This window comes from Mobula birostris, chromosome 12 (genome assembly GCF_030028105.1).
Source record: "Mobula birostris isolate sMobBir1 chromosome 12, sMobBir1.hap1, whole genome shotgun sequence".
Classification (NCBI taxonomy): Eukaryota; Metazoa; Chordata; class Chondrichthyes; order Myliobatiformes; family Myliobatidae; genus Mobula; species Mobula birostris.
Window position 1 is genome coordinate 235,864 of NC_092381.1, and position 25,196 is coordinate 261,059.

General features: G+C 44.1%; 1 protein-coding gene across 1 annotated transcript in view; it reads left to right on the forward strand.

Annotated features, from left to right (window-relative positions):
• The window catches only part of LOC140205710 (mitochondrial adenyl nucleotide antiporter SLC25A24-like), a 65,615-nt gene that overhangs the window by 11,037 nt on the left and 29,382 nt on the right, over positions 1-25,196 (forward strand). Inside the window, exons 3-4 of the mRNA XM_072273242.1 lie at positions 2,306-2,417; positions 24,077-24,235. Of these exons, the coding sequence (XP_072129343.1) occupies positions 2,307-2,417; positions 24,077-24,235 (270 nt within the window). The 5' untranslated portion in view covers position 2,306. The remainder of the gene's footprint in view (positions 1-2,305; positions 2,418-24,076; positions 24,236-25,196) is intronic.

The window sequence follows — 25,196 nt, forward strand, 5'->3', positions numbered from 1 at the left end:
ATATGGTGTACTGTCTGATATTTTGTGGTGTGGATTTGTAACTGGGCAACACATCATGCAGCATCCACACAAAAGTGATTTCTCAGTTTGGCTGGGCTGGAGGCTGTCTTCCCCTAGACAAACGTATGCTGGCTGAGCCTCAGGGTTACAATAGGTTTCTATGAAATCCTCTCGCATTCTTCTAAATTCCAGTGGGTACAGGCCCAAAGCTGCCAAATGCTCCTGATATGTTAACCCCTTCATTCCTGGAATCATCCTCATGAACCTCCTCTGGACCCTCTCCAATGACAACACATCCTTTCTGAGATATGGGGCCAAATCTGTTGACAATATTACAAGTGTGGCCTGACTGGTGTCTTATGAAGGCTCAGCATTATCTTATTGATTTTTATATTCGATTCTCCTTAAAATAAATGCCAACATTGCATATGCCTTCTTTACCACAGACTTAACCTGTAAATTAACCTTCTGGGAGTATTGCACGAGGACTCCCAACTTCCTTTGCACTTCTGATGTTTGAACCTTCTTCCCATTTAGATAAAGGTCTGCTACTTTTTTGCCCATTCTTCCAATTTGTCTTAAGCCCAGCTGTAATCACATTGCTTCCTCAACACTGCCTACCCCTCCACCTATCTTCTTATCATCTGCAAACCCTGCTACAAAGCCATCAATTCCATTATCTGAATCCTTGACAGACAATGTGAAAAGCAGTGGTCCCAATACTGATCCCTGAGGAACATCACTAGTCACAGGCAGCCAAGCAGACAAGGCATCCTTTACTCACTGGCAGCCTCTCGCCTGTCAGCTGTTCCTCTATCCATGCTCTGTTCATCTTTCCTGTAATGCCATGGGATTTTATCTTGTTAAGTAGCTTCCTAAGACCATAAGACATAGGAGCAGAATTAGGCCATCTGGCCCACCATTCAATCATGGCTGATTCTTTTTTTTTAATCTCCTCCTCAACCCCAGTTAGACATAGAATAGCACAGCACAGTATAGGCCCCTCGACCCACATTGTTATGCCGACCCTCAAACCTGCCTCCCATATAACCCCCCCCACCACCTTAAGTTCCTCCATATACCTGTCTAGTAGTCTCTTAAATTTCACTAGTGTATCTGCCTCCACCACTGACTCAGGCAGTGCATTCCACGCACCAACCACTCTCTGAGTAAAAAACCTTCCTCTAATATCCCCCTTGAACTTCCCACCCCTTAGCTTAAAGCCATGTCCTCTTGTATTGAGCAGTGGTGCCCTGGGGAAGAGGCGCTGGCTATCCACTCTATCTATTCCTCTTTATATCTTGTTCCCAGCCTTCTCTCCGTAACATTTAATGCCATGTCCAATCAAGAACCTATCAATCTCTGCCTCAAATACACCCAATGACCTGGCCTCTACAACTGCATGTAGCAACAGATTCCACAAATTCACCACCCTTCGGCTAAAGAAATATCTCCGCATCTCTGTTTTGAGAGCGCATACTTCCATCCTGAGGCTGTGCCCTCTTATCATAGATTCTCTCACCATGGGAAACATCCTTTCCACATCTACTTTGTCTAGGCTTTTCTACATTCAAAAGGTTTCAATGAGATCCCCCTTTATCCTTCAGCGAGTACAGACCCAGAGCCATCGAATGTTCCTTGTATGATAACCCTTTCATTCATGGAATCATCCTTGTGAACCTCCTCTGGATCCTCTCCAATGCCAGCAGATCTTTTCTAAAATGGGGAGCCCAAAACTGTACACAATACTCAAGGTGAGGCCTCACCAGTGCCTTATAAAGCCTCAGCATCACATTGATGTATGGCACCTATATTCCGGTTTCCTCCCACATTCCAATCTGTGCGGGTTGGTTGAGAATTGTCACTGTAAATCACTCTCAGTGACTGGGTTTTCCATGTGTGCTCCGGTTTCCTCCCTCATTCCAATCTGTGTGAGTCAGTGGTGATTTGCTGTGATCACTCCCAGTTTCTCGATGAGTAGTTGAATCTAGGGAGAGTTAATAGGAAGGAGGGAAAATAAAATGTAAGTGATGGGCCAAATGGCCTGTATCTACATCTTGTGACGTGTAACATTAAAGCTGTACTGAAAAAGTTTTTTGTAATGAAAAGGCCCTGTTGTCAGGGTTGGGGAGAGTGCAGGAGAGATAATAGAGAACTGTCTACCCCTCTCTCCTCTGCAGCATGGACACTGTACTGGGGGGAGATTTCTGGAAAGGGAGCTCCCTGTTTTCAGGGTTGGGAAGACTGCAGGAGAGATGATGAAGAGCTATGCCACCTCACCAACCATTCCCTCTCTACATTGCAGAATGGACGAAGACGGTACAATGACCGTTGACTGGAATGAATGGCGTGACCATTTCCTGTTCAATCCAGCAGCCAATATTGAAGAAATCATCCGTTTCTGGAAGCATTCAACGGTGAGTGGAGAGGGGTTTTACTCTACATGACTACAGTAGCCTGACTCCAGCTCCCTGGGTCAGAAGCTTCTTCTACTTTTCGCAGTATTGATTCAGAATTGGGTTTATTATCTCTAACATATGACCCAAATCTGTTGTTTTATTGTAGTTGTACAATGCAAAGACATAAAATTGTTGTAAATTACAAACATAAGTACATTTTTGAGGAAATTACTAGGAAAGTGGATGAAGGCAAGGCAGTGGATGTTGTCTACATGGACTTTAGCAAGGCATTTGACAAAGTAGGTTGGTCAAGAAGGTTCAGTTGTTCGACATTCAAATGAGGAAGTAAATTGGATTCGACATTGACATTGTGGGAGATGCCAGATAGTGGTGGTAGATGGTTGCCTCTCTGACTGGAGGCCTGTGACCAGTGGTGTGCTGCAGGGATTGCTACTGGGTTCTTTGTTGTTTGTCACCTATATTAATAATCCAGATGATTATGTGGTTAACTGGATTAGCAAATTTGCCAATGACACCAAGGTTGGCGGTGTAGTAGACAGTAGGGAAGACTATTCTGGCTTGTAGAGGAATCTGCACCAGCTGGAAATATAAGCTCCAAAATGGCAGATGGGATTTAATGCAGACAAGTGCGAGGTTTTGCACTTTGGTTGGACCAGTCAGGGTAGATCTTCCATAATGAACGATAGGGCACAGAGAAGTGTGGTAGAACAAAGGGAATTCAGGTCCATAATTCATTGAAAGAAGCATCATAGGTAGATCTACCTACAGGAAAGATGTAAATAAAGTTGAAAGAGTACAGAGAAAATTTATGAGGATATTGTCAGGTCTGGAGGACCTGAGTTAAAAGGAAAGATTGAATAAGTTAGGACTCAGAATAAGTTAGAGCTCGAAAAAACCGACGCAACAGTCTTTTAATACATAAATCAGCGAGTTGTTTGTCATGTCCTCCCTCTTGCTGTGAAACGGAGACACCTCTTTTCCCCTTATTAGGGAAAGAGAGAGCCTGTGGTATGTCGAATTACCAGGTGAGAGAGTAATCTTTGGGGTGCTGCAAGTCTGTGTCTTTATTGATGCTTTGCTGCTGCTTGAGCGCTCAGAGGGCGCTGATGTTTTTTTTTCCTGGTGGGGAGGGGGGATTGTTGCTTTGCTGCTGCTTGTGCATGGGAGGGGGGAGTTAGTGGGGTCTTAGGGGTTCTAACATTTAACTATCATTCGTTCTTTGGGGCACTCCTATTTTTGTGGATGTTTGCAAAGAAAAAGAATTTCAGGATGTATGTTGTGTACATTTTTCTGACATTAAATGTATTTTTGAAACCTTTGAATGTAAAAGTTAGGAACGTAGAAAATTGAGGGGAGATTTACATAAGAACATAAGAAATAGGAGCAGGAGTCGGCCATCTGGCCCATCGAGCCTGCCCCGCCATTCAATAAGATCAAGGCTGATCTGTCCGTAAACTCAGCTCCATCTACCTGCCTTTTCCCCATAACCCTTAATTCCCTTACTATGTAAAAACCTATCTAACTATTTCTTAAATGTACTTAGTGAAGTAGCCTCAACTGCTTCCCTGGGCAGGGAATTCCACAGATTCACCACTCTCTGGGAAAAACAGTTTCCTCTCATCTCCGTCCTAAATCTTCTTCCCTGAATCTTGGGGTAATGTCTCCTAGTTCTAGTCTCACCTACCAATGGAAACAACTTTCCTACTTATTTTGTATGTTTCTGTAAGATCCCCTCTCGTTCTTCTGAACTCCAGAGGGTATAGTCCAGGTGACTCAATCTCTCCTCATAGGTTAACCCCTTCATCCCTGGAATCAACCTGGTGAACCTCCTCTGCACTGCCTCCAAAGCCAGTCTATCCTTCCTCAAGTATGGAGACCACAACTGCACACAGTACTCCAGGTGCGGCCTCACCAGTACCCTGTATAGTTGCAGCATGACCTCCCTGCTCTTGAATTCAATCCCTTTAGCAATGAAGGCCAACATTCCGTTTACCTTCTTAATAACCTGTTGTACCTGTAACCCAACTTTTTGTGATTCATGCACAAGCACTCCTCAGTCCCTCTGCACAAGACCATGCTGCAATCTTTCACCATTTAAATAATAATCTGTCCTTCTAATATCCTTCCAAAGTGGATGATGTCGTATTTAGCAACATTGTATTCCATCTGCCAGACCTTGGCCCACTCACTTAACCTATCTATATCCCTCTGCAGACTCTCCACATCCTCTGTACAATTTGCTTTTCCACTCGGTTTAGTGTCATCAGCAATTTTTGCTATGCTATACTCAGTCCCCTCTTTAAAATCATCAATATAAATAGTAAACAGCTGCGGGCCCAGCACCGACCACTGCGGCACCCCACTCACCACAGACTGCCAACTGGAGAAGCACCCATTTATACCAACTCTCTGCCTTCTATCGGTTAACCAATCCACTATCCATGCCAATACACTTCCTCCAACTCCATGCATCCAAATCTTATTTATAAGTCTCTTATGCGGTTATAAGTCTCTTATGCGGAACCTTATCAAACGCCTTCTGGAAATCCAAGTATATGACATCCAACAGGAATTCTGCAGATGCTGGAAATTCAAGCAACACACATCAATGTTGCTGGTGAACGCAGCAGGCCAGGCAGCATCTCTAGGAAGAGGTGCAGTCGACGTTTCAGGCCGAGACCCTTCGTCAGGACTAACTGAAGGAAGAGTTAGTAAGAGATTTGAAAGTGGGAGGGGGAGGGGGAGATCCAAAATGATAGGAGAAGACAGGAGGGGGAGGGATGGAGCCAAGATTATATGACATCCACCTGTTCTCCTCTATCCACTGCACTCATTATGTCCTCAAAGAACTCCAGTAAGTTTGTCAAACAGGACCTGCCCTTTCTGAATCCATGCTGCGTCTGTCTAATGGAACCACTCCTTTCTAAGTGTTTCGCTATTTCTTCCTTAGTGACAGCTTCATGCATTTTCTTGACTACGGATGTTAAGCTAACTGGCCTATAGTTGCCCGGCATTTGCCTACATCCTTTTGTAAAAAGTGGTGTTGCATTTGCTGTCTTCCAATCCGCCGGGACCTGCCCAGAGTCTAGAGAGTTTTGATAAATAATTACCAATGCGTCTACTATAACTTCCGCCAATTCCTTCAGCACCCTGGGATGCATCCCATCGGGACCAGGGGACTTCTTCAGACTCTCTAGTTTGCTCATCACTATCTCTTTCGTGACGGTGATTTTATGGAGGTCCTCACCTCCCATTTCTTCCATAAAATCCTTCTTTGGCATATTAGATGAGTCCTCCACTGTGAAGACCGACACAAAATAGTCATTCAATGATATATTTATAAAAACTTTTGCTATCTGTTTTTATATTTTGTGCTAATTTACTTTTATACTCTATCTTCCCTTTCCTTATTTCTTGTTTAGTTGTTCTCTGTTGCATTAAAGTTTTCCCAGTCCTCCAGTCTCCCACTGCTCTTTGTGACTTTGTACACATGAGCTTTTAATTTGATAATACCTTTTATTTCCTTAGTTATGTAAGGGTGGATCTCCCCACACTTACTGTCCTTACTTTTGACTGGAATATACTTCTATTGAGCACTGTGAAAAATCTCTTTGAAAGTATTCCACTGTTCCTCAACTGTCCTACCAAATAGCCTGTGCTCCCAATCCACATTAGCTAACTCCTCCCTCATCCTGTTGTAGTCTCCCTTGTTCAGGCGTAATACACACTAATTTTAGATCTAACTATTTCATCCTCCATCTGAATGCGAAATTCAGTCGTACTATGATCACAGTGTATACATATCTTGCAAACCCTTCAGTAAGTTGCATAGACACCTGAAGAGCAGGCTATCTGTTGGATGGAAGTAACCAACAACTCTGATAGAGGCAGATGCCAAGTTTTTAAGCTCACCAGTGGGAGGTGGTGCTTTAGCACTGCTGGGCCACCACTTCCAGGGAGTCTTGATCATAAGCGGGCCGAAACTCCTGAAGACAGGTGGCAGATCAACTGATGATCCCACTGGTGATAGCACAGGACAGTTAACATCTTAGTCCACATGTATTTTTAACTCTTCCAAGAGGATCGCTGACTACAAGATTGTTAATCTTACCTGTCTCATTGCATAGGACTAGATCCAAGATAGTATCTTGCCTTGTAGGTTCACTTACATGCTGCTCAAGAAAGCCATCACAGATGCATTCTATGAAGTCCTCCTCAAGACTTCCTTGACCGACCTGATTCACCCAATCTATGTGGAAGTTAAAATCCCCCATAACAACTGCCGTTTTGTTCTTACAAGCCTCAGTCATTTCATGGTTAATTGCCTCTGCACTATTTTTATTAGGTGGCCTGTAGACAACACCCACCAGTGATTTTTTTCCATTTACTATTCTTAATATCTACCCAGATGGACTCAACATTCTGCTCCGTAGATCTGATATCGTCTCTCACAATCGCTCTGATCTCATACCTATTCAAGAGCGCCACACCCCTCCTCTGCCTTCCTGCCTATCTTTCCGTATTACCTGATTGCCTTGGATATTTAATTTCCAGTCATTCCCACCTTGCAACCAGGTTTCTGTAATGGCCACTAAATCATATGTCTTGGTACTGATCTGTGCCACAAGTTTACTAACCTTGTTTCTAATACTACAGGCATTTAGATAAAGTGCCCTTATACTCACTGTCCTTTTAGAATCTAATGACCTATGCGATTTTTGCTTTTTACTTTTATGCACTCAACTCTTACATTTTTCTTCACTAACTCTAGCTTTGATAGAGGTATACAAAATTACGAGGAGTATAGATAGGGTAAATGCAAAGCAGGGTTTTTCCACTAAGGTTGGGTAAGGTGAAAGGTGAAAAGTTTAAGGGGAATATGAGGGGAAACTACTTCTTATAGAAGGTCATGAGAGTGTGGAATGAGCTGCCAGCACAAGTGGACAATGGTTGAACGCTTAAGTTCATGGATGGTAGGAATATGGAGGGCTCTGGTCCCAGTACAGGTTGATGGGGGTAGGCCGCTTAATTGGTTTTGAAATGGATGAGATGGCTCAAAGGTCCTGTTTCTGTGCTGTATTTTTTTTTACCGTTCCCATGGTCTGCTCTTTATCAAATTATGGTATTGCTTTGCACTGCTGTAACTATATGTTATAATGTTACTTTGTTACCTTGTCTTATGGTCTTATGGTCTTATAATTATGTGGTCTTGTCAGTGTTAGTCTTTGGTTTGTTGTTTTTTTATGATCATCGTATCATTTCTTAATGCATGCATGGATTTCTAAATGACAATAAACAAGGACTGAGTGTCCTCATAATCTAATAATGACTATGATTCTAAATAGTACAAAAGAGGAATAGTGAGCTATTAGTGTTCATGGGATTTTGGACCGTTTAGAAACCAGTGGCAGAGGGGAGGCAGCTTTTTTATTTAATTATGTAGTGTGTGTCTTCGGGCTCCCATAACTCCTCCCTGATGAGAAGAGGACATAAGACCATAAGAGACAACCTTAACAATGGATGCTGGTTTCTTGAGGCACCAGCTCTTGAAGAGTTCTCAGTGATAGGGAAGCTCCTGCCTGTCATGAACCTGACTGATTCTGCGGCCTCTTGCAATTAGACGGTAAGATATTGGAGCAGAATTTCTGAAGCATCCTTTCTGAAAAACTATTTTCTGAAACATCTATAGCCTGGCACTCTAAGTAACCGATCCTGCCTACTTCTTAAATTGCAGGGTGAATTTGATCATATTATGATCATTTGACCCTTAGGGCTCTCTTAGCTTAAACTCTCTAATCAATTCTGGTTCATTGTACAACGCCCGATCCAGAATAGCTGATCCCCTCGTGGGCTCAACCACGAGTTTCTCTAAAAAGCCAATTCATAGGCACTCTAGAAAGTACCCCGCTTCGCACTAACCTGCTTTTCCCAATCTACCTGCATATTGAAATTCCCCATGACTATTGTAACATTAGGGTCTTGAGGTGCGGCTTGGCGAGTGGTAGATGCTTCGCAGAGGTCATCAGGTGCCCCCCCCACCCCTTAGATGTTCCATCAATTTAAGCCCACAACATCTCTGGAGGGCTCAACAGTGCGATCCAGCATGCCAGGTGCACCTCCTTCATATCTGGCCACCCATGGGTCATTTTAGGGACCAGCTGGTTTCGAGAGGGGGGTATTGTGGGCCGAAGGGACTGTACTGTGCTGTACTATTCTATATTCTATGTTCCCTATAAGTCTTTCCAGCTGAATTCTCTTTTCTCCATGTTTTCCCACCTTGTCCACTGTCTCTGTTTTGCCTGAGACACTGCTCATACATACTACATTTGCTCCTCCTGTCGCTGTACTTCCTCCACCACTATAGCTCGCCTATACTTTTGTGTTGTCACCTTTTTTCCTATATGAGCCTATTTGAACCCGTGCAAAGACCTCTTCTTCCAGATTGCACCTGGCCCACCATGTCTGCAAACCTGAGAGCTGCTTTTGCCTGTTTTACTGACTCTGCTGGACGCCACTTTCTCCCTGTTAAGGTCCTGGGTGCAGTGTCCTGGACAGCGCTGTCAGGAGATTCTGAGAGAGTCGGCTCAAGCCTCACCTTGGCACACTTGAACTCTTCAGTCAGCCCGTGACAGGGAACTGTAGAACTCCCTTGTCATGCAGGTAGATGTTACTTAGCGATTTTGGTAGGCCCACCCACTTAATGAAGAAACTAATATCCTCTCCAGCTTTTCAACATGAGTGATGGGGACTTCATACAGAGTCAGTGGCCACAACACTCAAGGGAGCAATCCAAACTGAAGGCACCAGAGCTCGAGGGTTTCTGCCAGCAAGGTCTTATCAATAGCTTTAAGCCCTTTGAAGATTTCTTCTCAACAGTTTTACTTCATTTGTATCACAGAGTTTTACCACTGGGGTCCCACAGGGGTCGGTGTTGGGACCACTGCTTTTTACCATGTATGTCAATGATTTGGACTACGGTATCAATGGATTTGTGGCTAAATTTGCCGATGACACAAAGATAGGTGGAGGAGTGGGTAATGTTGAGGAAACAGAGAGCCTGCAAAGAGACTTAGATAGTTTAGGGAAATGGGCAAAGAAGTGGCAAATGAAATACAATATTGGAAAGTGTATGGTCATGCACTTTAGTGGTAGAAACAATTGGGCAGACTATTATTTAGATGGGGAGAAAATTCAAAATGCAGAGATGCAAAGGGACTTGGGAGTCCTTGTGCAAGATACCGAAAAGGTTAACCTCCAGGTTGAGCCGGTTGTGAAAAAGGCGAATGCAATGTTGGCATTCATTTCTAGAGGTATAGAATATAAGAGCAGGAATGTGATATTGAGGTTCTATAAGGCACTCGTGAGACCACACTTGGAGTGTTGTGTGCAGTTTTAGGCTCCTTATTTTAGAAGGGATATACTGACATTGGAGAGGGTTCAGAGAAGATTCACGAGAATGATTCTGGGAATGACAGGCTTACCGTATGGGGAACGTCTGGCAGCTCTTGGGCTGTATTCCCTGGAGCTCAGGAGAATGAGGGGGGATCTCTTAGAAACATTCCGAATGTTAAAAGGCCTGAACAGATTAGATATGGCAAAGTTATTTTCCATGGTAGGGGATTCTAGGATAAGAGGGCACAACTTCAGCACTGAAGGATGTCCATTTGGAACTGAGGTGGGGAGAAACTACTTTAGTCAGAGGGTGGTAAATCTGTGGAATTTGTTGCCATGAGGCTGTGGAGGCCAAGTCATTGGGTGTGTTTAAGGCAGAGATAGACAGGTTCTTGATTAGCCAGGGCATCAAAGGGTATGGGGAGAAGGCTGGGGAGTGGGGATGACTGGAAGAATTGGATCAGCACATGATTGAATGGCAGAGCAGACTCGATGCGCTGAATGGCCTACTTCTGCTCCTATATCTTATGGTCTTATGGTGTTGTTAAGGTTTACATCATACCAACACCCGAAGCTTTTAAGTGACATTTTTGACACAGTAGGATTACTTTCCCATCCACATGGAACTTGTAGTTGACCGGCCTTCTCTTGACTGTAGAAACGCTCCTGGACTTCTTTGTGTTAATCATCGTTTGTGTCCATTTCGTGTTTGAATGTAGCTTCTCAAGTAACTGTTGGTATATGGGATGATAGTTGTCAGGTTGGTTAAGTCATCCATAAGTGCCTGGATTGGTGGTAGGTGTAGTCCTGACTTCAGTTGTTCTCCTCCTACAACCCACTTAGAAGCTGTAATGATTACTTCCATTGCCATGGTAAAGGCCAGCGAAGAGATGGTGCAACCTGCTATTATGCCTATTTCCACAGGCTGCCAGGCTGTGTTGAATTCTGCAGTGATCAATGAGAACTGGAGATCTCAAAAGCACGCTTTGACCAGCGCTGTAACACAATCTGGTACACGGAAGAATTCAAATGAAGTCCACAGGAGGTTATGTGAGACCGAGCCAAAGGCATTGGCTGGGTCCAAGAACAAGACGTGGAGCTTTCTTCTTTCCCTTTTAGCAGTTGTATTTAAGATAAGCACACACAGATTTCACCTTCAACTGAAGTTTAAGAATAAGGGGTAGGCCATTTAGCACGGAGTTGAGGAAAAAATTTTTCACCCAGAGAGTTGTGGATCTGTGGAATGCTCTGCCTCAGAAGGCTGTGGAGGCCAATTCTCTGGATGCTTTCAAGAAAGAATTAGATAGAGCTCTTAAAGATAGTAGAGTCAAAGGATATGGGGAGAAGGCAGGAAAGGGGTACTGATTGTGGATGATCAGCCATGATCACAGTGAATGGTGATGCTGGCTTGAAGGGCTGAGTGGCCTACTCCTGCACCTATTGTCTGTTGTCTGTTGAAACAAGAGGATCTCTATCCTTGCACTTGATGCTTATTAAACAAGAAAAAGCTTTCTCACGCAAACAAGAAGTTGAAAACTGCAGCAAAATGTTCATTGCTGTCCTATGAATGGCAGGATACTTACTCTTCTTTCACAGAAATCCAGAATATCCAGGGGCATGTCACTAAATCTCATCTTGAGTTCATGATCAGACTGCATCTCACAAAGTTCTTCCTCTTCTCTCAAAGTCAAGTTCTCAGGCTGGGAACTCACCCAATCAATACACTTGTTTTGAAAAGGAGGAAAAGTACACTTTAATTTTGTTCTTCAGTTCTTCCAGGTGGTTTTCAATAAATTCGAGACTTTCTAACTCTCAAGCCCAAGCGGCAGTGGAAGCATTTCAAGATTTCCTTTTGCAACATGATTTTTCCAAAGATTCAGTTTCTTTTTAAATCCAGTAATTTTGTTACTTGAAGTTAAAACATTTTCTCCAGGGCCTTGCAGAGACTTATTCAACTGTTTCATATGATGAAAAATGTCTGCTAAGTTGGTTAGTTTCTGCAGCCATTCGTCGTCTTCAAAGTACTCAGCAAAATCTGGCCTGTTATTTTCTTGGAAGTATTCTTGTAGTTCAACTTACAGCTCAACCACCCTGTTGAGAACTCTTTCTCTGCTAAACCCCAGATTTCTGTTTGTAGCAGAAGACTTGTGTGCTCTCTGTCCAGGTTTTCACAAGTTTTTTTTTTATAAACATCTCGAATGAACTGGTCTTTGCTTAAGAAAGTTAACCATTTTTGTAGCATTATCTAGAACTTTTTTCATTTCATCTCTAAGAGTTTTTGACATCAACACCTCTCTTTGAAGAAAGCAGTGTGTTGTGACAGTATCAGGATACTTTACAAAAGAAACAAAACCTTTGAGCAGTGTGTTCAAAGATTCAAAGATTCAAAAAACTTTATTGTCATTCTATCCGTACATCAGCTCCGCAGGGCAGAATGAGACAGCGTTTTCCAGGAGCTGTGCAGTCATAACATAACAAATGCAACACTAAATAATAAACATAACAATAAATAGTAAAACACAACAGCCACATGTCAGTTAAAATCAAGTTATAATTGTCCAGTGCAAGTTAAAAGTGTCCAAAGCAGAGTCAGGTAGAGCACCTATTTAGCAGTCTGACTGCCTGTGGGAGGAAGCTGTTTAGTAGCCTTGTGGTTTTAGTTTTGATGCTCCTGTAACGTTTGCCCGAGAGTGTGAGGGGTCTTTAATGATGTACCGTGTCTTCTGGAGGCATCAACTCTGAAAGAGGTCTTGGACAGAAGGTAGGGAGACCCCAATAACCTTCTCTGCTCCCCTAACCACCCTCTGCAAGGCTTTTTTGTCGACAGCACTGCAGCTGGAGTACCAGTTTGTGACGCAAAATGTCAGCACACTCTCAACCACGCCTCTGTAGAATGTAGTTAAGATGTTAGTGGGGAGTGATGCTTGTTTAAGCTTCCTCAGAAAGTGCAATCTCTGCTGGGCCCGTTTCACAATCCCAGTGGTGTTCCTGGACCAGGTGAGATTGTCTGAGATCTGCACCCCAAGGAACTTGATGTTTTCCACTCTCTCCACTGTGGAGCCGCTGATGCTGAGGGGTGTGTGCTCAGGCTGAGACCGTCTGAAATCGATGATGTTGTGACAATATCAGGTTTTTCACAAAAGAAACAAAACCTTTCCTGGAGCCAACTGTTGATGGGGCACCAGCAGTACAGAGGCAACACAGTTCCTCCAAGACAGACCATGAAGACAAAACATCAGATATATCTTGGCCTTTGCTTGTTTCAGGCAGCTCTTTGTAACAGAAAAAGAATTCTTGAATTTCACTATCTTTTACAAATCTTACAAATGCTACAACATGACATTCATTAAGACCATAAGATATAGGAACAGAAGAAGGCTATTTGGCCCATCGATTCTGCTCCGTCATTCAATCATGGGCTGATCCAATTCATCTCAGTTCTAAAAGGACGTCCTTGAATCCTGAAGTCGTGCCCTCTTGACCTAGAATCCCCTACATGGGAAATATCTTTGCCATATCTAATCTGTTCAGGCCTTTTAACATTCGGAATGTTTCTATGAGATCCCCTCTCATTTTCCTGAATTCCAGGGAATACAGCCCAAGAGCTGCCAGACATTCCTCATACGGTAACCCTTTCATTCCTGGAATCATTCTTGTGAATCTTCTCTGAACCCGCTCCAATATCAGTATATCCTTTCTAAAATAAGGAGTCCAAAACTGCACATAATATTCCAAGTGTGATCTTACAAGTGCCTTATAGAGCCTCAACATCACACCCCTGCTAATATATTCTGTACCTCTAGAAATGAATGCCAACATTGCACTTGCCTTCTGTACCACCGACTCAACCTGGAGGATAACCTTCAGGGCAGAGGTGGCCAACCTTTTACATTCCATGTGTCAATTTTTTCATGCACGAGTTCAGATGCGATATTTTCACACACGAGTTCTATATTAACATATTTTTACAAGAATTGTGGGGTTACAAGAGTTGTATGGCGCATCTGAACTTGTGCGTGAATATAAAAGTTGGCCACCCTGCTTTAGGGTATCCTGCACAAGGACTCCCAAGTCTCTTTGCATCTCTGCATTTTGAATTGTCTCCCCATCTAAATAATAGTCTGCCTATTTATTTCTTCCACCAAAGTGCATGACCATACTCTTTCCAACATTGTACTTCATTTGCCACTTCTTTGTCTGTTCCCCTAAACTATATCAGTCTCTCTGCAGGCACTCTGTTTCCTCAACACTACCCACTCCTCCAGCTATCTTTATAACATCGGCAAATTTAGCCAGAAATCCATTAATCCCATAGTCCAAATCATTGGCATACATTGTAAAAATCAGCGATCCCAACACCGACCCCTGTGGAATTCCACTGGTAGCCAGCAGGCAGCCAGAATAGGATCCTTTTATTCTCATTCTCTGTTTTCTGCCGACCAGCCAATGCTCCATCACACTAGTTACTTCCCTGTAATTCCATGGGCTCTTATCTTGCTAAGCAGCCTGATATGTGGCATTTGTCAAAGGTCTTCTGAAAATCCAAGTACACCACATCTCCGGCATCTCTTTTGTCTTCCCTGCTTGTAATTTCCTCAAAAATTTGCAGTAGGTTAGTCAGGCAGGATTTTCCTTTCAGGAAACCGTGCTGGCTTTAGCCATGTGCCTCCAGGTACTCCGTAATCTCATCCCCAACAATCGATTCCAACAACTTCCCAACCACTGATGTCAGTCTAACAGGTCTATAGTTTTCTTCCTGCTGCCTCCCACTCTTCTTAAATAGCGGAGTAACATTTACAATTTTCCAGTCATCCGGTACAATGCCAGAATTTATTGATTCTTGAAAGATCATTGTTAATGCCTCCGCAATCTCTCCAGCTACTTCCTTCAGAACCTGAGGGTGCATTTCTTCAGGTCCAGGAGATTTATCCACCCTCAGCTTCTTGAGCACCTTCTCAGTCGTAATTTTCACTGCACATACTTCACCTCCCTGACACTCTTGAATGTCCAGTAGACGTCTTCCGCTGTGAAGGCTGATGCAAAATACGCATTCAGTTCCTCTGCCGTGTCTGCTTCTCTCAGTACAACATCTCCAGCATCATTTTCCTATTTCTAGCCTCAACTCTCTTTTATCCTTTATACACTTAAAAAAGCTTTTAGTATCTTCTTTGATATTCGACACCAGCTTCCTTTCATAATTCATCTTTTCCTTCCTAATGACCTTCTTCGTTTCCTTCTGAAAGTTTTTTAAAGCTTTCCAATCCTCTATCTTCCCACCATCTTTGGCTTCCTTGTATGCCCTCTCTTTTGCTTTTACTTTGGCTCTGACTTCACTTGTCAGCCACAGTAGTGTCCTTCTTCCATTTGAAAATTTTTTCATATTGGAACCCAACAACCTGGCCTGCACAGCTGCCTGTGGTAATAAATTCCACAAATTCACTACCCTCTGGCTGAAGAAATTTCTGAGCATGTCTGTTTTAAGTGGACACCACTCTATCCTGACACTCTACCCCCTTGTCCTAGACTCCCCCACCATGGGAAACATGCTTTCCACATCTACTCTGTCTGGGCCTTTCAACATTCAAAAGGTTTTAATGAGATCTCCCCCTCTTTCTTCTAAATTCCAGGGAGTACAGACCCAGAGCAATTAAACGTTCCTCGAATGATAACACTTTCATTCCCCAAATCATCCTTGTGAACCTCCTCTGAACCCTGTCCAAGGCCAGCACATCTTTTCTTAGATGAGGAACCCAAAACCATCAAAAAAACTATGTTTCTTTTTTTAAATCACAATCTCTCACAGAACCCCGGTTGAGAACCCGTGGCCGAGAAGACACTGAAAGTGGCCATGATTAGTATAAAATGGCCAGTACAGACTGAATAGATTGAAGGGCCTGTTGCTGTGTTTAATAACTCTGTGGTTAATCTAAACATAGAAACATAGAAAATAGGTGCAGGAGTAGGCCATTTGGCCCTTCGAGCCTGCACCGCCATTTATTATGACCATGGCTGATTATCCAACTCAGAACCCTGCACCAGCCTTCCCTCCATACCCCCTGATCCCTGTAGCCACAAGGGCCATATCTAACTCCCTCTTAAATATAGCCAATGAACTGGCCTCAACTGTTTCCTATGGCAGAGAATTCCACAAATTCACCCCTCTCTGTGTGAAGAAGTTTTTCCCAATCTCAGTTCTAAAAGGCTTCCCCCTTATCCTCAAACTGTGACCCCTCGTTCTGGACTTCCCCAACATCGGGAGCAATCTTCCTGCATCTAGCCTGTCCAATCCCTTTAGGATTTAATACGTTTCAATCAGATCCCCCCTCAATCTTCTAAATTCCAACGAGTACAAGCCTAGTTCATCCAGTCTTTCTTCATATGAAAGTCCTGCCATCCCAGGAATCAATCTGGTGAACCTTCTTTGTACTCCCTCTATGGCAAGGATGTCTTTCCTCAGATTAGGATGTAAGTGTGTGGTCAGACCCAGTAGAGTTGTTTACTTGCTTAGGAAGGTGAATGTATCACAGGTACAGACAGTGGGCAATTGTGTTGACCACCAGGGAAGGCAGAAGAGTGGCCAGAGAGCGTAGGGCTCCCTGTGGCCATTCCCACATGAAATAAGCAGTGGAGTCTATTTAAGACAACGTTGGACAGATTTTTGCATAGTAGGAGAATTCAAGTTACGGGGAAGAGGTAGGTAGGTGTAGGTGAGTCCGTAGCCAGATCAGCCATGATCTTATCGAATCGCGGAGCAGGCTCGACGGGCCAGATGGCCGACTCCTGCTCCTATTTCTTATGCGCTTATTCCCAAGTGGAAGGATGAGCAGACAGTGTTCATTGGTACAAAGATAGAGGCTGACAAATGAAATGAGGTCCTATACAGTGTCAGACAGAGTATTTAAAAAACAGCACCTTAAGGTTACTGCTAGTGAAGGTGGGAATAGGATGATAGCGCAGATGAACGTATGGCTGAGGACCTGGATGAGGAGGGAGGGATTCGGGTTCTTGGACCATTGAGAGCTCTCATGGGGCAGAGGATATCCATACAAGAGGAATGGAGACTAGTCTGGCAGTGGGGTAGGACAAGAGCACTGTGGGAAATACAGAAGTTAAAGTAAGACCAGTCGGGTCGCCTCACTACAGGAAGGACGTGGGTGCAGAGGAGATTTACAAGGATGTTGCCTGGATTGGGAGCATGCCTTATGAGAATAGGTTGAGTGAACTCAACCTTTTCTCCTTGGAGTGACGGAGGATGAGAGGTGACCTGATAGAGGTGTACAAGATAATGAGAGGCATTGATCGTGTGGATAGTCAGAGGCTTTTCCCCAGGGCTGAAATGGCTAACACGAGAGGGCATAGTTTTAAGGTGCTTGGAAGTTAGTATAGAGGAGATGTCAGGGGTAAGTTTTTTACACAGATAGTGGTGAGTGCATGGAATGGGCTGCCGGCGGCGGCGGTGGAGGCTCAAACGATAGGGTCTTTTAAGAGACTCCTAGATGGCTACATAGAGCTCAGAAAAATAGAGGGCTATGGGTAAAGCCTAGGTAGTTCTAAGTTAGGGACATGTTCAGCACAGCTTTGTGGGCCAAAGGGCCTGTATTGTGCTGCATGGTTTCTATGTTTCAGTCAGCAGGAGGATGGTCTGATAGGCTGAATTGCGTTTATACAACGGGACATTGATTGGATGCAAAACTCGGCTGAGAAGTGGCAGATGGAGTTCAACCCAGATAAGTGTGAGGTGGTTCATTTTGGTAGGTCAAATATGATAGCAGAATATAGTATCAATGGTAAGACTCATGGCAGTGTGGAGGATCAGAGGGATCTTGGAGTCCAAGTCAATAGGACACTCAAAGCTGCTGTGCAGGTTGTCTCCGTGATTAAGAAGGCATACGGTGCATTGGCCTTCATCAACCATGGGATTGAATTTAGGAGCTGAGAGGTAATGTTGCAGCTATATAGGACCCTGGTCAGACCCCACTTGGAGTACTGTGCTCAGTTCTGGTCGCCTCACTACAGGAAGGATGTGGACTCAGCCTTTTCTCCTTGGAGCGACGGAGGATGAGAGGTGACCTGATAGAGGTGTATAAGATGATGAGAGGCATTGATCGTGTGGATAGTCAGAGGCTTTTCCCCAGGGCTGAAATGGCTAGCACGAGAGGGCACAGTTTTAAGGTGCTTGGAAGTAGGTACAGAGGAGATGTCAGGGGTACACCGTGTGGAGTCGCAGGAGACGGGCACACTGCGTGCAACCGTGGGAGACGGGCACACCGTGTGGAGCCGCAGGAGACGGGCACACCGTGTGGAGCCGCGGGAGACGGGCCATTGTGTGGAGCTGCAGGAGACGGGCACACCGCGTGCAGCCGCGGGAGACGAGCACACCATGTGGAGCCGCAGGAGACGGGCACATCACAAATATTTCTCCTCTGCTTTTATCATGAAGAAAAACGTGAAGACTTAAGAATTCGAGCTAGTTCATGAGAATGCCCACATTTCAACAGAAGCAGTGTTGAACATCTTGAGGTGAATGGAGGTAGTCAAGTCTCCGCTCCTGACTAGCTATTTCCAAGAAAACTGTGGAAGGCTAGAAAAGAAATTGCAGGAGCGCTGAATGAGCTGCATCATCGGTAGCAGCAGGAGACATGTCTGAGGACTAAAGGGAGCAAACGTTTTGCATTTATTTAGGCTACAAAAAAAAATAGACTCGTAATCCTAACAGCTGTGGTTGTTATGTTACTGGAGAGAATTACGAGGGATAAGATATGCAAGAATTTCAAAAGACTGTTCGATCAAGATTAGCAACACACACAAATTACTGGAGTAACTCAACTGGCCAGGCAGCATCTATGGAAAAGAGTATAGTTGACATTACGGGTCGAGACTCTTCATCGGGACTGGAGGAAGAAGATGGCGAGTCAGAGTTAGGAGGTGGGTGGAGGGGAGGAAGATACACAACCTTCCCCTGTCCTCACCTTCTAACACTGACCTCTCAACTTTTTTTCTCCAGCTTTGATAAAGGGTCTTGGCCAAAACGTTGACTGTACTCTTTTCCATAGATGCTACCTGGCCTGCTGAGTTCCTCCAGCATTTTGTGTGTGTTGCTTGCATTTTCAGCAATTTTTTTTGTTTGTGTCAGGATTAGTCAACATGATTTTGTGCATGAGAGATAAGTTCTCTCAAATTTGATTGAAATTTTTTGAAAAAGTAACCTAGACGGTTGATGAGGGCAAGGCAGTAGACACAGTCTATACAGACTTCATCAAGACTTTTAGTATGGTTCCACATAGTAGGGTGGTTATAGAATTGGATTTAATTTATAGTCATACAGCATGGAAACAGACCCTTCAGTCCAACTGGTCTGTGCTGACGAAGTTCCCTGCCTAAGCTCATCCCATTTGTCTGTGTTTGCCCAATATACTTGTTTGTAGCCAGCAGAGAGTGATGGTGAAGGATTGTTTTTCAGACTGCAGGCCTGTGAAGGAGCCACAAGGATAAATGAAAGTTTTAACTATTTTCAAAATGGGGAGAAAATACAAAAAACTGAGGCGCAAAGGGACTTGGGAGTCCTTATGTTGTGGGGATGGAACTGGACTCTCTGACGGTGGTGTCTGAAAAGAGGATGCTGTCCAAGTTGCATGCCATCTTGGTCAATGTCTCCCATCCACTACATAATGTTCTGGGTGGGCACAGGAGTACATTCAGCCAGAGACTCATTCCACCGAGATGCAACACAGAGCATCATAGGAAGACATTCCTGCCTGTGGCCATCAAACTTTACAACTCCTCCCTTGGAGGGTCAGACACCCTGAGCCAATAGGCTGGTCCTGGACTTATTTCCTGGCATAATTTACATACTACTATTTAATTATGTATGGTTTTATTACTATTTAATTACTTATGGTGCAACTGTAACGAAAACAAATTTCCCTCGGGATCAATAAAATATGACTATGACTATGCAGGATTTCCTAAAGGGTTCATTTGCTGGTTGAATTTGTGGTGAGGAAGGCAAGTACAATGTTAGCATTCATTTCAAGAGAACAAGAATATAAAAGCGAAGATGTAATGTTGAAACTTATAAAGCACTGGTAAGGCCTCACTTGGAGCATTATGAGCAGTTTTGGGCTCGTAATCTTAGAAAGGATGTGCTGAAACTGGAGAGGATTCAAAGGAAGTTCACAAAAACGATTCCAGGATTGAATGGTTTGTCATATGAAGAGCGCCTGATGGCTCTGGGCCCGTATTCACTGGAATTCAGAAGAATGAGGGGTGACCTCATTGAAACCTATTGAATGGTGAAAGGCCTTGATGGAGAAACATAGAACATAGAATAGTACAGCACAGTACAGGCCCTTCGGCCCACAATGTTGTGCCGACCCTCAAACCCTGCCTCCCATATAAGCCCCCACCTTAGATTCCTCCATATACCTGTCCAGTAGTCTCTTAAACTTCACTAGTGTATCTGCCTCCACCACTGACTCAGGCAGTGCATTCCACGCACCAACCACTCTCTGAGTAAAAAACCTTCCTCTAATATCCCCCTTGAACTTCCCACCCCTTACCTTAAAGCCATGTCCTCTTGTATTGAACAGTGGTGCCCTGGGGAAGAGGCGCTGGCTATTCACTCCATCTATTCCTCTTATTATCTTGTACACCTCTATCATGTCTCCTCTCATCCTCCTCTTCTCCAAAGAGTAAAGCCCTAGCTCCTTTAATCTCTGATCATAATGCATACCCTCTAAACCAGGCAGCATCCTGGTAAATCTCCTCTGTACTCTTTCCAATGCTTCCACATCCTTCCTATAGTGAGGTGACCAGAACTGGACACAGTACTCCAAGTGTGGCCTAACCAGAGTTTTATAGAGCTGCATCATTACATCGCGACTCTTAAACTCTATCCCTCGACTTATGAAAGCTAACACCCCATAAGCTTTCTTAACTACCCTATCCATCTGTGAGGCAACTTTCAGGGATCTGTGGACATGTACCCCGAGATCCCTCTGCTCCTCCACACTACCAAGTATCCTGCCATTTACTTTGTACTCTGCCTTGGAGTTTGTCCTTCCAAAGTGTACCACCTCACACTTCTCCGGGTTGAGCTCCATCTGCCACTTCTCAGCCCACTTCTGCATCCTATCGATGTCTCTCTGCAATCTTTGACAATCCTCTACACTATCTACAACACCACCAACCTTTGTGTCGTCTGCAAACTTGCCAACCCACCCTTTTACCCCCACATCCAGGTCGTTAATAAAAATCACGAAAAGTAGAGGTCCCAGAACAGATCCTTGTGGGACACCACTAGTCACAATCCTCCAATCTGAATGTACTCCCTCCACCACCACGCTCTGCCTTCTGCAGGCAAGCCAATTCTGAATCCATCTGGCCAAACTTCCCTGGATCCCATGCCTTCTAACTTTCTGAATAAGCCTACCGTGTGGAATCTTGTCAAATGCCTTACTAAAATCCATATAGATCACATCCACTGCACTACCCTCATCTATATGCCTGGTCACCTCAAAGAACTGTATCAGGCTTGTTAGACACGATCTGCCCTTCAGAAAGCCATGCTGACTGTCCCTGATCAGACCATGATTCTCTAAATGCCTATATATCCTATCTCTAAGAATATCTTCCAACAGCTTTCCCACCACAGTCATAAGGCTCACTGGTCTATAATTACCCGGACTATCCCTACTACCTTTTTTGAACAAGGGGACAACATTTGCCTCCCTCCAATCCTCCTGTATCATTCCCGTGGACAACGAGGACATAAAGATCCTAGCCAGATGCTCAGCAATCTCTTCTCTCGCCTCGTGGAGCAGCCTGGGGAATATTCCGTCAGGTCCCGGGGACTTATCTGTCTTAATGTATTTTAGCAAATCCAACACCTCCTCTCCCTTAATATCAACATGCTCCAGAACATCAACCTCACTCATATTGTACTCACCATCATCAAGTTCCCTCTCATTGGTGAATACCGAAGAGAAGTATTCATTGAGGACCTTGCTCACTTCCACTGCCTCCAGGCACATCTTCCCATCTTTATCTCTAATCGGTCTTACCTTCAGTCCTGTCATCCTTTTTTCCTTCACATAATTGAAGAATGCCTTGGGGTTTTCCTTTACCCTACTCGCCAAGGCCTTCTCATGCCCCCTTCTTGCTCTTCTCAGCCCCTTCTTACTCTTCTCAGCCCCTTCTTAAGCTCCTTTCTTGCTTCCCTGTATTCCTCCGTAGACCCATCTGATCCTTGCTTCCTAAACCTCACGTATGCTGCCTTCTTCCACCTGACTAGATTTTCCACCTCACTTGTCACCCATGGTTCCTTCACCCTACCATTCTTTATCTTCCTCACCGGGACAAATTTATCCCTTACATCCCGCAAGAGATCTCTAAACATCGACCACATGTCCATAGTACATTTCCCTGCAAAAACATCATCCCAATTCACACCCGCAAGTGGATGTGGAGAGGATGTTTTCTATGTTGGGAGAGTCTAAAACCAGAGAACACAGCCTCAGAATAGAGGGATGTCCTTTTAGAATGGAAATGAGGAAGAATTTCTTTAGCTAGTGAATGGTTAATCTGTGGAATTCTTTGCCACACACAGCTGTGGAAGCCAAGACTTTATGTACATTCAAGGCAGAGGTTGATAGATTCTTGATTAGTCAGGGCATGAAGGGATATGAGAAGAAGGCAGGAGGCTGGGGCTGAGTTGAAAATCGGATCAGCCATGTTGCAATGGCAGAGCAGGCTCAGTGGGCCAAATGGCCTAATTCCTCTCCTATATTTTATAGTCCTGGGCTGTATTGTAGAACAGGGTGAGTTAGGACTATAGGTACATCTTGCCCTGAAAGTGAAGACACAGGGAGACAGGGTGATGAAGAGGACAAGGCATTGAGTATAAGAGTTGAGGTACCATTTTATGTGCCAGAGATTGATGAGACTGCATCTGCATACTGATCTGGTCACTGTACTAAAGGAAGGATGTGATTAAGTGAGAGAAAATGTTGGTTCAAATCCATACATCCCCCAAAGTCGCTGCACAGGTTGATAGAGTAGTTAAGAAGGCCTATGGGATGCTATGCTTCATTAATAGGGGGATTGAGTTCAAGAGTAGAGAGGTCATTTGCAACTCTACAAATCGCTGGTGAGACCACACTTAGAGTATTGTGTTCAGTTCTGGTCAACTCATTATAGGAAGGATGTGGAAGCTATAGAGAGGGTGCAGAGGAGATTTTCCAGGATGTTGCCTGGATTGGAAAACAAATCTTATGAGGCAATGTTAGCAGAGCTGGGATTTTTCTCTTTGGAGCGTAGAAGGATGAGAGGGGACTTGATAGAGTTTACAAGATTATGAGAGGCATAGATAGGGTGGATAGCCAGTACCTGTTTCCCAGGGCACGAATAGCAAACACCAGAGGGCATATGTACAAAGTTAAAGGAGGGAAGTTTTGGGGAGACATCAGGGGCAAGTTTTTTTACACAGAGGGTTGTGGGTGCCTGGAATGACTTGCCAGGGATGGTGGTAGAGGCTAAAACATTAGGGGTATTTAAGAGCCTCTTGGACAGGCACATGGATGAAAGAAAAATAGAGGGTTACGGGGTAGTGTGGGTTTTGTACTTAGGAATATGTGGGTCGGTACAACATTGAGGGCTGAAGGGCCTGTACTGTGCTGTTGTATTCTAGTGTCTAGTGTCAATTACAAGTGTTTGAAGAACATTTGAACAGGTTCATGGACAGGAGAATATGCAGGTCAATGTGACTATGTCAGGAAGGCACATGGACAGTGAACCGAAGGGCCTGTAGAATTCTGTGGGTCTATGATTATATCCTGACACTGAACCGGTGAAGCCAGTGCAGAGGATACAAGACAGAGATGGGATGTGAGAAGGCTTTTTCTTATGATGATTCGAAATTCATTGCATGTAGGGACTCAGCCGAGATTTTCATGGAGCAGGAATGGGAGGTGGGATGAGAGGATTGTTTACTGGATGCAGTTTCCACAAATTCTGACTCTCTATTCCAGACAGCTTCCCTCCTCCCTCAAATAACATGCCTGAAATATTCAGCAGGCCACATAGCATCTGTGGAGAAACAAGGGTTAATGTTTCAGTCAGTTAGCACCATCACATCAATGTGGACTTAACAAGTCGTGGTGTTGTCTGAGGCATTGATCGAGTCAAATGGGCCAAATACAACATCAGTGGCTAGATGCCTGTGATATTAACCCTCATAAATCTGCTCTTGGCCTTTGTGCCCACAGGTTCTGGACATTGGAGACAGTCTGACCATTCCCGATGAATTTACTGAGGAGGAAAGGAAATCAGGAATGTGGTGGAGACAGCTGCTGTCTGGGGCAGTGGCCGGAGCAGTCTCTCGTACTGGTACTGCTCCGCTCGATCGTCTGAAAGTCCTCATGCAGGTAGGCACGTGCAGGCAGAGATCACTCTTCTTCTCCCTTTGTTGCCTCACACAGTTGCAGAGAGACCAGCACCAAGACTAATGTAAGAATGACCCTACGTTTTCACAGTTCAAGCGGTAAATTAAGTTGTTCTTTTGTAGTGTTATGTCATCATAAAAGGAAACCTGATGCCAGAGAAGCCAGTATTCAGGTAGAATCTATGGGGAGGAAAACAGATAACATTCAGAGTGAAGATTGTTTGTTAGAAAAGCCAGACCTTTTGTTTTCAGACATGAAATGTTAACTTGTTTCTTTTTCCACAGATGCTGACTGGCAGGCTGTTTCTCTCTTTTGCAGAGTTCCAGTATCTGCAGTAATCTTTAAATTTTCATTTTAATTTAAAATACAATCTCACAAAGCACAGGAGCTAACAACCCAGAATTATGAGATTGCTGTGTCCATTACATGGATACCTTGCAGAGAGTCTGATCAGCATTACTGCTCTGATGTCACTCCAGTATACTTGGAGTTGTTACCCACCAGAAGAGAAGCTGCTATGGTGATAGTCCATAAAACTCATAGTCTAATAGTTCAGTCCTCAGACTGCTGAACGGATCCTGACCCGCATCTGGGCCGTACCCTCCAAATATCCAGACCTGCCTCCGGATTTTTTGCACTACCTTACTTTCCATTTTTCTATTTTCTATTTATGATTTATAATTTAAATTTTTAATAATTACTATTGATTTGTAATCCAGGGAGCGGGAAGCGCAAAATCAAATATCGCTGTGATGATTGTATGTTCTAGTATCAATTGTTTGGCGACAATAAAGTATAAAGTATAACTGGGGCCTCATTTCACTGGGTTCGTTGTCTAACAAGTAAGTGAAAAGAGAATTGTCAATTCAGGTCAAGTTTATTGTCATTTAACTATATACCTGTATACAGCCAAACGAGACAATGTTTCTCCGGACTAGGGTGT